The following is a 15,299-nucleotide window of genomic DNA, read 5'->3' as shown; positions in this document are numbered from 1 at the left end:
GCAAGCAAGAATCCCTTGCTCAGCCCATAGTCAATGTGCCCAGCTTTCTGCTCAGCCGTGTTTCTGGTGCTTGGGTGCAAATCTGTGTGCCCAGCAACGTCCTTCAGCTTTTTGCTGGCCAGGATGTGGTGTAGTGACTCTTCTTTCTATGCCAGGGTCTCCTTTCGCCCGTGCCAGTTTGAAGAGTGGGAAGAACGAGAGCTCATCCTACTTCAGGAGGAAAGAGAAGATGTTCCGGTTCTTCATCCGGCGCATGGTGAAAGCTCAGAGCTTCTACTGGATCGTCCTGTGCGTGGTCGCCCTCAACACACTCTGCGTTGCGATGGTGCACTATGACCAGCCAGAGAAGCTCACCACTGCGCTGTGTGAGTACTGGGGACTCCATCTGTCCTCTACCAAGGTCTTGCATTCTTGACCACTCCGAGCACTGCTGTCACATCACCATGAGGTCTGGTTTTCACCTTCCTATGCCTCCCTCAGATAAGGGTCAGAAATGCATTAATGAATGTTTCTAGTAACTCAAGTGTAATTGAGTTGTACAATTCAGAGTAAATCTACTGGGACATGACACTTGTTTGAGATGGGAATGTTACACTAAACGTTATCTGAAACTTAGATGCATCCATTAGCATGACAGAAGGATTTGTTCCTTAACAGGCTTTATGAAAGGAAGGGGAATGGCCATCTACTTGTGTAAAGGCAGGTTTCTCTGTCTAATCAATATCTGCCCAGAGTCCTGCAGAATTCATGCCACTGTGCAGCTGATCTGCATCTATGGGTGACTTTTGCTGTGGACACACTTAAAGCTCTACCAGCTCTGAAGTCCCTGATATAACAGCACATGAAGTGGGTAGTGTTATCTGGAAGATAAGAATGTCTGTCTATGCTTATAGAATCATACACTACTTCACTGCAGTTATGGCAATTATTGTCATGTTCTTTAAAAGGTTGCAGTTTTACAGAAGGTGTTGTTTGATAATCGTGTCTTCCTTACTAATGGTGTGTGATTAGATGGGATAGATGTCACAATGTCCTTCTGTGAAAATATGTGCAACTGTGATGATAGTAATACCACACAGAAGATTATACTATACCTGTGCAAAAGCTTTCATTTTAGCTTGATTCCTGTGGTCACCTATCAGTCCAGTCTTCAGATAGTCTGTCAGTGCTTTTGAAGTATGATTATTTTTATTTAAATTGCATATTGTTTTGTGCTATGCTGAATAACAAACAGAGGCAGCTTTCTGCAGGCAAAGCCTTTAAACACCAATGTTACATTGAGGTTGCAGACTTGCTTGTGAAGCCCGTTTTAACAACTGTGGAGGGTGAGGGACAGAGATTTTTGTCTATTTTCATGAAGGTTGTGACTCCTAGAGCTGCAAATATGTTACAAATCAGTAGCATAAGAATATGGTGACACTGAAAGTGGGACACTGCAAGTTCATCCTTCTGAAGGGAAGGGATGGAGGGTTTGTTTCTGGAAGAGAGAGCCATTGCATTGACCCCTTCTGACTGTAAAATGGCCAGGAACCAATCTGTTGTTCAGCACTTGATATTCAGATGTGGCTAGTTCAGAATATGTTGAGTCTAACTTCTGGAGCAAGAGAACAGAAAACTACGAAACCCCCCAAAATACTGCAAATAGTCTAACTCCATAATTTTGACTTATCTACCTACATCTATTTGATTTCTGTATCAATCAGAAAACTAAATATTTTTAGCCCCAGATCCTTAGGTTTTATCTTAATATAAGGAAGCAAACATCTGAAGTTTTTGTTTCATAGACCTAGAAGTTCAAGAACACTCGCTTCTCTGGCTTCAGAACCTCTGTGTTAATGCTTGCTGAAACATTACTAACACCAGGTAACTGGAGCACTAATGAGAGATGCTTCTTTCAACTCTGGGCTTATTGTTAGCTTTTTGGTTTTTCTTTCTTTTCTTTTTTTTGCCAAGATTTAGACCAAAACGAGAGACAGACTACACAGAAGTCATTCTTGCTTACTCATTTCCTAAGATTAACAGAGGATATAGTAAGCTACACTGGCAGAATAATTGCAAGTTTAAAGCTTAGGATTTTCTCTTGAAGTAGGAGTAAATGTTAGAAAAAAAAACTAATTTTAAGTCTTTCAACTCAAAAAAAGGCTTCAGATTTACAAACTCCGTTTTGGGAACACCTCCTGAGTAACTTCTCTAAGAGAACATACAGAAATCCATAAGCCAGCAAATTCTACTTAATGTTCATACGAGAGCTGGGAGGGATGTTTCTGTTGATTAGAATGAAAGCTACAGCTCCAGGTGGGAAATGTACCTGGGACAGAGGCCACAAATTAGACTTCTAACCTACCTCAGCTGAAGATGAAACGTAGGAAAGGCTGAGATTGTGGTGTGCCAGGGATCAGGTGTTGGGTGGATCCTTCTTTCAGGAGCTCTGCATGTGTCCATAACATCCAGGATTGTCAATTAGTTTCAGAAGCACTTGGGTAGCATATTTTGATTTCTTGGTGTTCGGGTACCACCTAGCTAAGAATGAGGCATCCCATTGGCTTATTTTTTTGTGGAAAAATCAGAAAAACAGCAGAGAATCTCTTGGGAGTTAAATCCTCCTCATCCTCCCAGCCTGCCTTTGTGTGGGCAATGAACTAAAGGTTTCTGTCCACTTTCCGGGGGGATTGTGGAATCCTAGAATGGTTTGTGTTGGAAGGGACCTTAAAGCTCATAGAGTTCCAAGCCACCCTGCCATGGGCAAGGACCCCTTCCACTGGAGCAGCTTGCTCCAAGCCCCTGTGTCCAGCCTGGCCTTGAACACTGCCAGGGATGGGGCAGCCACAGCTTCTCTGGGCACCCTGTGCCAGCGCCTCAGCATCCTCACAGGGAAGAGCTTCTGCTTAAGATCTAAGCTAAATCAAGTTTTCATAGCATAATTTTTCCTACGTTTAAAGTTTAACATTGATTGTAGGGAATATTTTATTCCTTAAGAGATGTGGGGCTTTGTGTGGACTAACTGTCTGCTTTGTTATTGTAGTCATGGTAAGATTGGACTTGGCCCCACTCACCTCTGCCTGCCCTAAATCACAGACAGGCTGACTTAACCCCAAAGTACACACATTTCACTCCCTAAGTGGCTTAGCCCTTGGGGAGTGCTCCTTGAAAACCCTGTTCTGCCCCAGATTTTTGCGCAAATCTATTAGATAAAGGCAGAACAAGATATCACAAAAACAAGGGAATTTAAATAGCTCCTGGAAATACTTGGCAAAATCCTTCAACTCTAAGAGTGACAGACTTTAAAAATGGCTTTAAGGTTAATCCGTGGTGCATGAGCTTCGCTATACAGGAGCAGGACTTGGTTAGTCTGATGCAGAGCAAGAGAGAAGTAGCCAATTCTAATTATGCTGTCTCAGGGAAGGTGCTTAGAAATGAACTGATGAAGAGTTTTGTGAGCTTATAGAAGTGGGAGGCGAGGGTGAGAAAGTCTGGGAGGATCCACTAAACCCTGAAACTCTACCCAGGCACCTCTAATTCAATTATATATGTCTCTCTGGGGAGAAGTCTAATTACATTACAGATTAATTTTACTTAACGGTTGGCAAAAGCCTGTGGGTCCTCACTGATTTATTTTTCCCTTAGTCTTTTCTTTGAAATGTTCTGTTCTTGAATTGTTCTGATTAGCTTTCTCTGCTTGATATTCTGTAGTACTGCAACTGCTTTGGAAAAGGAGCTGTAGGAGCTTTAGAAGAGGCTTGGGATTTCTTTAGTTTAGATTTGATGAGGAATCCTTTGAACTCTTGGGGTGTGATGAATAACAGGACATCCTTTATGGCCCTGTAATTATTCCCAAATTAGATTAGAGATTTTCCTTCTCTGTATGAAAAGACTCCAGCACCAAATCACAATAGAACTGTTTGTCATACTACACATGGACATGTGGCATGTTCTTCTCACTGAAGCATGGACTTTCTGTTAAATAAGTTGCGGTTTCTTATGAAAGTATAAATTTCATGCAGCCACCCATGGTTGTCATCTGTTTGCATTAATTTCTACCACTGCCAGTGTCCTCAGAAAGCAGAGACTTATGTCAGTAGACAACTCTGTAGTCTACACTCAAAAAGCATCACTGAGATCTCGTAGCAGCAAAGATGCATCTTCAACTGAGGGCAACGAACTGACAAAATCCATAATATGGGCACACAGTGGAGGTACAGGATTAAGGTATTTTCCAGTTGGGAACCAGAGCTCTTTAGCCTTCATAGGGTGGGCTTTACTGAGCATGGTGAGAAGGTTTTAGGATCAGTAAGGTTTCACTTGGAAGCCCTCTCATGGGTCTTCCCTTCTCCTGTGGCTGCCCTCCCTGAAGCAGCACTCTTGATGTTTCTAAAGCTAACATTTCAGTGATCCTGGACTTGCTCCTAAATTTACAACTGTCTAAAACCAAGATCCAGAATGTCTCTTTTCTGATAAATACAATATTTGAAAACAGTATTTTTGCCATTCTGGCCCGAGAGCATCTTCCCTGTGTGCTATGCTGCACCATGTGCCTGGTGCGATTAGGCCTTTTTGATGATGTTGTGTTTGCCTTTGAATTAGATAGCCAGCTCCCTCCGGATATAAATATGCAAGCTTTTGCAACTGTGAGTAAAAAGGCTTTCTGGAGTGAGCATATTTCTTTATGGCTGCTGAATGTTTCACGTCTGCTTTGTCTAAGAGGAGGAAGTTGTACTCCATTGAGGTTCTCTTCATGGTTGGCTTAACGTGTGAGGAGGATGAGGAAAGAAAACCAAAACAACTACTCCTAACTACAGTGGACTTGGGGACAGGGCAGAAATGGAATTAATCCATGGGTGACTGACAAAAAAGAGCTGCTAGCTGTCTAATTCAAACATGAGGGACAAAAAGATGCTAGCACAGCCTTTGCCAATGGCACAAATTTGAAATGAAATAACAGTATTTGTATCAAACTTTTTCCCTTAAATCATATTATAAAATGCTTCTGTTTAAGGCAGATTAAATTACATGTGGGGTCTGAATACCAGGAGGTCCAAACAATGAAATTTCATTTGCAATTATATAGGCAAGGCCATGTCAGAAGAAATCGTGTTTCTGATCTGCCACTGGAGAAGCTGATTCATTGCAAGTCAATTCCCTCTGCCCAAGGAGTTCACTGTATTCATATTTTCCTCACCTCCTTGCCTCCATCCCTTGTCCTCCCAGTGCTATGATTTGTAGTACCTGGTACCTGCTGAAATAGAGTTGTCAGTGTCTGGTTTGAACTGTGATCTAGATGGGAGTCATCAGCTGTGAAGGGTCGAGCTGGGTGGTTCTTTGAAGAGTAACAGAAGAAAGCTGTTTCTTGGATGTTCTGAGTTTCTAATATTTCTTGTTGCTTTTTTTTCAATCAAATATTTCTTGGTTTTGTTTTACCTAGTTGAGGACCTTTGCTAGCTTTTTTTTCTCCTATGATATCCTGGTTTTGCATGTATATTTGCAGGATGTGTCAGTCTGAAGATGGAACACTGCACTTGTTGATACCTGGGTTTTGCTCATACTTCTGCCAGATGGGTGACTGAGCATTAATCCTTGTTTCTTTCCTCCTTCTTCTTCTTTACAACGATGAATATTGTCTTGGCAAAACGCACTGAGATTTACTGGTGAAAATAACAGTAAAACTCCCCCTTACCTAGTATTTTGTTACTCTCTGGAAGCTTATGGGATGTACCTGGAATGTAGCTCTTGAAGGTGAGTCTGGTGAACAGATAAGAGGATGAGAATCTTCGTGCCAGAGTGAGATATGAAGCAGCAGGAGGATGTGCAATGCTTTCTGTAGTCTGATCTACAACCCCTCCCTATGATTTTAACTTTTGTCTGCTAACTAATCAAGGCCACCAGTTTCAAAGCACTGGCTTAGTGTCAAACCTTGTGATAGAGAGACTTTCCACTGAAGTCATTCCAGTATGCACCGTTGGGCTCACTGAGCTCTGCCAAGCAAGAAGCTGAAGACGTAAGTGATAACTACCCAGCAAGAAGAGGCTCTTGTCAGCACAAACGCTGGGCAAGCTTTCCCTCTGGGCTAATGAAATGGGTGACAGCAGTAGCAGAAATTCTTTCACATCCAGAGAAGATGCGTATGCTTTCTTGGGGGAGTTTTGCCTTCTGTTTCTTACCATTTCCAAAGTACATGTGATGCAAAATGGAAGTTTGGGATGAGACCTGGAAACTAGCTTAAGCTTCAGGTTTATGGGGCCAGCTATTAATAATTCAGGATTTAAACATTCATAGTTCACAATTATGATCTTTTTCATTCAGTCCAAGGGAACTCAATACCACTGAATATGTGTTTTTTAAAACTATGTGGTTTTGTATTTCTGAACTTGTCAGCCATCTCATTTTATGCCTGCCACTGGTTTCTTGGTGCCTTTCTCACACCCTCTGCACTCATGTAGTCAGATGGGTTGCCACTGAAACTGTGGATAACACCCTACACTGGGATCCCTTTTGCTGGAAACAACGTTTGTTCATTGAGCATCTGATATCAGAAGGGAGAGGAAAGTTGCAGCATGATGCAGAGGTTGAATCTTGCTTCTCAGAGCAAGATCCAAGCTCAAAGGGAGATGGAGGTGTGCTTGCTCCTTCATGTGCTTCCCTGAGCACTGAGAGCCAGCGGATGGAGCCTACCTCTCAGTAGGAAAAAGGCTGAGAAGTCGGCAGACTTCATCCTTTAGCATCTTATTCCTCAAACGTGAATACTCTGCCTTTGATAGTTTCCTTTAATGATATTGCTCCTATTTTCAAGAGGAGTAGGTTGCACCGTATAATTAATACTCTCCTGGTATTTCCTTCTCTATTGCAAATGTTGGCAGAAGTGTCCTTGTAGGCTTCTCACTGAAGTGTTAATAAAGCCTTTCTCATCTGATTAATGCTTCCTGGATTTCACTTCTCTTTATGCCTGTGCTATTCCATGACTGCCTTTCATTTGAAATTCAAAACCCCTTTTTATTTTTTGGTAATTGAAGCTGTATTTTTTTCCCGAGCAGTTCCAAAAGACAAGCAGCAATGGGAGATGGGCCTGGGCCAGCCACACTCAGTATGAATGTGCGAGGCTGTGCATGGAGTGAAAGCCATGCATTCCCTCATCTCTTTCCCCACACTCCTTAGCTGAAGCCACATATTGCAGGTGGTGTACAAAGGCCTTGGGATTCAGGATTATCTAGCTGAAATCTTCCTCCTTGCCACTTGCATGTGTTCTTGCATGAGTTGTCCCCTGTATGTCTGTGTGCACCTTTGAGAGAAGTTTGGTCCCGTCTTTATCATTCCTGACGTAATAGAACTGAAATTATAGAAGATAACTTTCCTGTAGCATCTATGCAGCTCCAGCATCTGAGAACCTTCTGTACTACACTAAGCAATGTGATTCATTTCCACTCTGAAGTTTGATTCTTTACCTCATCATTTCTCTAGAACGACAGGTTTGCCTTATGCTGTTTGGTTTGTTTTGGTAATGTAGAGGGGGTTTTGCCCTTTTCATGTTTGTATTTTAATATTCTATTGTTGCTGTTGCTTATTGGCCTCCAGGTCTAAACTTGCATGACTTAAAATGCCAAAGGCAGTGTTTTCTGTAGCTTCAAGGCCTAAAAACTTGATGTGGAAAATGCAGTCTTCAGCTGTATTTTCTTTCTGCCCTTTGTTTCATCGTAGGTGATAAATTTCCTCATCAAAAGCTTCACAGCCTCTTTGCCTGTGCTATGTGAAGCAGAAGGAAACAAAACTTGTTCTTCCATAATTATATGGTTATACTGACATAATAAAAATAAATGTGGTTACGTGCTAACAGTAGACACAACACCTCTGAATATGAGCTCTCAGAGGCAACAGTTCCGTTGCATCTGAAGGTATTTTTATCATGAGAGGATGTTACAAAAGCTTACACCCTGCTTCCAAAAGTGCCTGTCGTGTGTAGGTACAGAAGTCCCAAACACACATTTGCAAAACATTATCTGTGCAATTAAATGAGACCTTTAGCAATGAAGCCTTTAGATCCAGAGCTTTCTTTTGAAACTCCCTTACAAAGATGCCGAGTGTGTTATTTAATGCTCATACCACCTTTCCAGAGTACACATGAAGCAGTGACTTCACAGTTCCTGAAGGCTGAATACAGCTCGTGGTGTGTATAGAAACAAGGATGTGAAACTGTCTTTGGGGTCCTGTTTGCCATTCCAGAGGGATTTTCTCCTGGCAGGAGGCAGTCTGTGTTGTGAACAGTTACCCTCATTCCCCACATGGTGAGATCTGCCTACCGAGGTCTTGTGGGCTAATTTAACCTCTTCTCCTGTTTGCAGATTTTGCAGAGTTTGTTTTTCTGGGTCTGTTCCTTACTGAGATGTCTTTGAAGATGTATGGGCTGGGGCCAAGGAACTACTTCCATTCTTCATTCAACTGCTTTGACTTTGGGGTAAGTCTGTGTGGATGAATGTGTGGTTTTCCCACTGAATACAGTGGGGCTGGGCATTTAAGGGTGAGTGTGGGAATCCATGGGAAATGGTGCTCTGTGTGTGCCTTCTGTGGGAAGTTGTCATTGTATAAATGAGCTGCAGTGAAACACATTAAGCTTTCCCTGCTTATCATCCTTTTTGAAGAAATGTGACAGCTGGGGATTGCATTTCCTCATCAAGCTAGAGGGTGTTCGCAGCATCAGCACCAGTAAATGCTCTGATTACTGAGAGATTCTCTCTCCCATTTCAATGAGGTGATTGAAAGACAAAAAGCCCCCCACATCTTATTGCTTACCTCCCCAGTCATCCATTTAATGGCCTTTACCTCAAGATACATAGGCAGCACTTTTCAGACATCAGTGCCCAGAAGTAGAAGACTAAACACATGATTAAGTGACAGAAAAATAATAACTCACATCCTTTTATTGCAGAAATACAGGCTTTCCTCTTCATGTTAGAACTACAGCATTGAGGTATCAATAACGGGGTCAGTTTTGACTCTGTCTAACAAGGAACATTGCATGCAGGTGCTAATTTATTCATTAAAAGCTATTAGGCGGTAAGGTGTCCTCACAGAGTTTAACTCAGCGTTTCTTACCTTTAGAGTGGGCTGAGCACTGCATCCCAGAGCTGGTATCAGTCTAGAAGGTTTCTTTAACAAACCAGATGTGAAGCTTATGCTACAGCCACAGGCAAGAGGGAAACAGTTCATTGTACATATCATCCAGTCCTTCTCTCCAAAGTTTAGTCTGTTGTTTCTAGTCTTTATCTGCCAAAACCCTGGGAGTGATTCTTCTCCCCCTTGGAGCAAAATTCCCTGCTTCAGGTTTGCTCTGGCAATGCAGGAGAGGAAGTGCTCTTCAGTAAATGACTATTCCTAAATGTAAGGCTACAGGTATTATAGAATCCTAGAATGGAAGGGACCTTAAAGCTCATCTACTTCCAACCTCCTGTTATGGGCAACTTAAGAACTTGCCCTAAGCAAGAGATGAACCTATTGGTTTCTCTGCTTTGCATCATGCTATTGTGAGTGCAGCACTAGAGATAAGTTTTGCTGAGTGTTTCCCAGGAGGTAAAGCTGTTGGTCTGTTTCTAAGTCTTCCTTCTTTAGAGAATCCATAGGGATCCAGCTTCTATCTATGTTTCTTCCTCCTCGCCCACCTTCCAGCCTCCAGAATTAATTCAGTTACTTCACCCCCGCTGGAACATCGCAGGGATCTGTAGTCAGTTTAGTTTGACAAACTGTCAAGATGAAACCATTCAAATGCAAAAAGTGAAACAACAAATCACAGCAGCATCAGTCTCGGGAGCAACAGTCCAGTGGGGTCTCATGTGAAACAAGCTCCCAGGAGGCCGTATGGAGATGACAGCAAAATCAGTTACCAAAGGAGACACATATGGAGTGTCTCAGGAAAGGTTTCTGCTGATTCATGAGGGAGTCTCAAGAGTGAAAGACTGTGGGAGAGAAGTTTTAGTTCCTTCTTTTTCTGATGGGAGGGACTGGATCAGCAGCTGTTGGCTTTGCCTTTCCTCTGCATTCTTGAAGTTGAGGATACAGCATTACTTGCAGAGAAGCTACAAGCAATGCTGTAGTTTTGAAACAACATCCGGGTTTCTATTTAGGTAAGGGATTGGTTTCCAAGCTGCTGAGTCTCCCAGCACTGCTCAGGTACTCAGACACAGCTCTTCCAGCACTGAGTTCCCATTAAAGGCTTCCTCTCACAACACAAGCCAGCTGCTTGCAGGGGTCTGGTGATAACGTGTTTATGGTGCTTCATGCAACTGGGGACTGTGGTCAATGGGAGCTCTGAGATGCTGGGTTAATGCAAGTAATAACTGCAATTGGCAGCCAAATGCCTGTCTTATTAACTGTGCAGTAACCTGTGTGGATTTAATTGTCCTTTGCAATTGTGTTTAACCCATTAGGGGTTATTTTGTGCTTTTTGTCATAAAGGATTTCAGAGATTATCACTTGTGGTTAATTCTCTGCCAACATTAAAACAAAAAAAAGAAAACAAAAAAAACCTAAAAATCACCTTGATTTAGGACTATTTTTTCAATAACCTGAGAGCCTAGCTGATGATGGGCTGTAAGTGCTAGAGATTTTCAGGATCTCTTAATAGCTATTACCTTAATTGCTCTCCTAAAGACTCTCAGTTGCCAGAAGTTTCGGGTAATCTTGCCCACACCTGATGCTTCATTAGTATCAGGTATGGAGCACTGTGTATGAAGTCTTCATAAGCAGTTTCTGCAGTGCTGTGTATGAAAGACTTCTGGGATGGGAAGTGGAGGATGAGGCAGTGTCCCCTGCATTTGCAGGCTGTACTGACTGTACTGCATTGGGTAGGAAAATCAAGTGTTGGCATTTGGTCTTGCACTTCTGTAGACTGGAATGCAGAAAGTTCATAGCATCCCAGCCTGCTTTGTGTTGGAAGGGACCTTAAAGCTCCTCCAGTTCCAACCCCTGCCACAGGCAGGGATCCCTTCCACTGGAGCAGCTGCTCCAAGCCCCTGTGTTCAACCTGGCCTTGAGCACTGCCAGGGATGGGGCAGCCACAGCTTCTCTGGGCACCCTGTGCCAGCGTCTCAGCACCCTCCCAGGGAAGAGCTTCTGCCTCAGAGCTCATCTCAGTTTCCCCTCAGGCAGGTTCAAGCCATTCCCCTTGGCCTGTCCCTACAGGCCCTTGTCCAAAGCCCCTCTTCTCAAACAGAAGCTCCTTAAGAAGTTGGAACAAGGTTTTTCACTGTTGTTGGCTAACTCATGATATTGCTGAAGCCTTCATAAGAAAGCCAGCACAGACCATGCTCTGATTCTTGTTCTGTCATCAGCCTCCTTAGGTGAACCATGAAGAACTAAGCAGAAGTTTTGCTTAATGTAAAATGGACTCTTGTTGCAGGTGATCGTGGGAAGCATATTTGAAGTCATCTGGGCTGCAGTGAAACCAGGTACCTCATTTGGCATCAGTGTCCTGAGAGCGCTTCGACTGCTGAGGATATTCAAAGTAACAAAGTAAGTCCAGCTCTCTTTCTGCTCAGATTAGACTTTTAGCACTGTATGGAACCTGTATCATCAGCAGGAGAACACTCTTGTTAGTCCTAACATTGTACGTCTGCACTGGCCTTAATAAGGGGCAGGATGAGAAGTGCCTTTCCTTGGCTGGGCTATCCATGTTTCTGGCAGTTTAGGGAGTTCCTGAGCCTGTGTTTGCATCCACAAGAACTTTTAATAGCCCTTTCCCCAGGATCTTGTAGAGGTTTGTCTGTCCTTGGGTAGAAGATTCCATAGTGCAGTGATGAGCATGACAGCATCCTTCTTTTCTTTGGTTTTAGGCTTCCTTGAAACAAAAATCTCACAAGCTGATCCCTTATTTCTTGTGATAAGAGAAAAAAGTTTATCAATTTTCTAAGCTCCATAACCTGCCCACTGTCCTTATCTGCTGCTGAGCCAGTGACTGTTCCTTAAGTATTTAGGAAATACTTTGTATTTAGGAAATACCAAGCTCCCCTGATTATTGGTAGATACCAAATCCCGGTGCCTGAACCACTGTGTTCACACAAGTATGAAGTGTATTGCTGCTGCCTGTGCTCTCTCTGCTCTGGGTATGTCTGAAGTTTTCAGTCTTGAGCCTGAGAAGCTGAATCGTGACTAGGAGTTGTGTTGCACCAGCTTTTCAGTTGTCTTCGTGCTCATGCATTGTACTAACATGTGCTGGCAGTAGCCAACTGTGCAATTTAAAAATCCATCTAGAGCAATTTCTGCAGGATTTCAAAATTGTGGTGTGAAAATTGATGCTGCTGCTGTTGTTTTTTACCTTTTTCTTCATTTTTACACCATTTAGACCATTACCTCCTCATATCTCTCCTCTTTCCATCACTTCCTTAGTTGTTCTTAGCTTAAGGTAATGAAAGGGGGAACAGCATCTCCCTCCAAAGCAAACCCAGACATCTCAAATAGATGGAGCACAAGTTATCACATTTGAGAACAACAGTAATTTAAAGTACCCAGGTACTTTCACAGCTATTCAGGCCCATGGGTTTTGTCAGCTTTGCAAGATTTGCTCATTTGTATTTGTTAATCACCATACAGAACGAAGATCTGTGTGTGACACTGTCATTTGTACTGGGAGACAAAAGAGTTGGAAACATGAAGTTCTATGAATGTTCAGCAAAATAGGTGGATGCCTGCCCCACAAATATCACTACAGTTTACCTGTGAGCTACTGCTAGTTATGGAAAACTCCAGGATTTGTTAGCAATTCCTAGCAAGTCAGCAGTTAATTTTATCCAGAGCTACTGAGATTCAATATATCTGATTGTGTGTTGTACTTTTGAATAATTTTGGACATTTTTACATTCTAAAATGAACTTTCTTGCAAGTTTTGACTATTCAGGGTTTTAGCCAATGTAATAAAGGGTTAGGTCTGCGATTTAACTTAGCAAAGCACATCATGGAACCAGCCAAGTGCTATTCCCCTTCTTAGAACAGCCAATGAAACTCTCACCCCACTGACGTTGAAGTTCCTTTGACCTCTCACCATGTTATTTTTGAACCTGACATGACAATTGTGTTCATTGCATTACCAGAAGCCAGGTCTCACCCCCAGCTCACATGGAGGTAGCTCATTGCTGGGCCACATCATCCCAGTGCCTGACCAGCTCAGCCCTAGCATCAGTCATGGAGAGTGACCAAAGCAGTGGCACAAGGCACAGATTGCTGCCTACGTGCTCTCATTACAGTCTTTATTTTACATCCTGATCCTCAGTAGTTTTCTTTTTTCCATCTCTTTCATAGAAACTTTCCTCTGAAACTCCATATCCTGTTTTTTTCCCCTTTGTGTTTAATAGAAGCCAGTTGCACTCCAATGCCTTGAATAATCGATGGCATTAGATCTTCTGATTCATATCTCCCAAATCAGTGACTACAGACAGCAGAGTGATGTGATAGTTAAGAAGTTAAATTATAGTCAGCCTGAAAGGTAGCAGAAAGCTGCACTATGAGTGGACACAGCTAAAGAAGGGCTAAAATCCAGCAAAGAGGACAAGAAGAAAACAGCTTCACGTGTTCTCTTCTTTGTCATCACAGAACTGAATGGGGACTGGCATTTGTAGAAATGCAACTCCTGTTTGTATCCTGGCTTTGTGTATTCAGGCAGGATTTGGTGCTGAGCTGTTCCAGCGCAAGACAGAACCTCCCCATGTATTTCATGCCCGGTTGTGTTAGCTTTTTTTTGTGGCAGGCGTTGCCTGAAGCCATTGTGTCAAACAGGGGAGAGCCATGTGAGCAGCAAACACTTCCTCCATCTCCAATGACAGAAGCTCAGCCCCTTTTGCTGAAGAGCTAATCCTGACTAGATTTGGTCCTGAAAGTTTCCCCTGAAACTCTGTCACTCTGTGATAACATAACTTTTCTTGGAATGGGTCAATGGGAATGCAAGATCCTGCTTCTCCTGGGATGCACGTACCAGTATCATCTGCAGCTCAGAGAAACATGGGGTGGTTAAGTTCTCCCAGCTACACCTGTGGGAAGGAAGACTAGGGAAACAAAGATAAAGAGAAGAGAAAGGATGATGTTTCTGTGCTTCTGACTCAAGCTCTGAGCTTCTTTCCCCATCAGAGAGGAGGAATCCATGAGCTTCCTTCTGCTGGATACCCACAGCTGCCCTGCGGGAGGGAGCTTAGTGTGCAACTGTCCCTAAAACTGCAGGCAGAGGACACATAGGCCAGGGTGGTAGAGCTGCTGCTGAGAGTGGCCTCCGAATGGCAGCTCTTGGTGCTGGGTGGTGAAGAAGGGGGAAGTCACTGCACAAAAAGAGAGGAAAATCTTCCCCCATGGTCTCAAAACTTCTATCAGAGGACACGTGAAATGGCTCTAAATCACTCGATCCCTCCTGTCTGCTCCAGCTCTGTTGTTCTGCCGGTCTGTCCAAAAGGAGATTGTCAAAGAGCTCCTCTGCTTGATGGCTCTTTCTGCCTCTTCTGATTCATTAGTTTTCCTAATATAAATGCTCCCTGCCTGTTCCCAGCAGGGCAATAAAGCCAGGAAAGAGCTGATCCTGAGCACCCTCCCGCACGTTGTCTCTCAATGTCCCTGCCTGCGAGTGTACCATCTCGGGGGACAGGAGGGATAAAAGCAAACTAACTTCAGTATCTGGCCAGCGGCGACTTGCATGTGTCAGGCAGGATTCACTCTGAGCCAAGTTGGAGTCAATGTCCCAGATTTGTTTTCATTGTCCAAAGCTGTTGCTTGGTCCTGGATGCTTAAACTATGTGGTTGAATTGCCCCACAGTGAAGGCATTGTGAGTGAATGGATTTGTTGTGCATGAATGTGTGTGTTGAGCATCTACAGAAATCATAGATGTCTGAACATGTGGGAGTTTAAGTTCACTTAATACCATATGGGTATTGGCATCTGACAAGCTGGATGGACGCCACAAAGACATCACACTGGAAGTGAGCTGATTTGTGCCTTACAAAGGGAGGTTTTTGCTGTCCCCATTCATGACATTGATACATCCCTGGTTGCACACCCCTGCTGGCTGCCATGCTGGAGGAGAAGATACAGAAAGGTTGAGATCTGCATCAGAAAAGTTGTTACTGAGGAATGAAACCAAACACTGTCACTGCATACAACTGTTCTGCATGGGTACACATGCACTGAGGTGGTCATCTCTGCCCTTGAGATCTTACAGGAGGTTTTGCTCCTCAGTGAGCTGTGTTTTCCAGCCATGGAGAGTCATTAAAAGATGCTGACATTCCTGGCCATTCTTTTCCTTTTCTATAATAATAGATCATATTAGTTTCTCACCAAAGGCTCTTCT

General features: G+C 43.3%; 1 protein-coding gene across 1 annotated transcript in view; it reads left to right on the top strand.

The window, feature by feature from the left end:
• CACNA1B (calcium voltage-gated channel subunit alpha1 B) overlaps positions 1 to 15,299 on the top strand; it is a 288,836-nt gene that overhangs the window by 162,902 nt on the left and 110,635 nt on the right. The window contains 3 exon segments of the mRNA XM_034067574.1: positions 156 to 365; positions 8,328 to 8,440; positions 11,378 to 11,490. Of these exon segments, the coding sequence (XP_033923465.1) occupies positions 156 to 365; positions 8,328 to 8,440; positions 11,378 to 11,490 (436 nt within the window).

Source organism: Melopsittacus undulatus, chromosome 11, assembly GCF_012275295.1.
Source record: "Melopsittacus undulatus isolate bMelUnd1 chromosome 11, bMelUnd1.mat.Z, whole genome shotgun sequence".
Lineage (NCBI taxonomy): Eukaryota > Metazoa > Chordata > Aves > Psittaciformes > Psittaculidae > Melopsittacus > Melopsittacus undulatus.
This window is presented reverse-complemented; position numbering and strand designations above follow the sequence as displayed.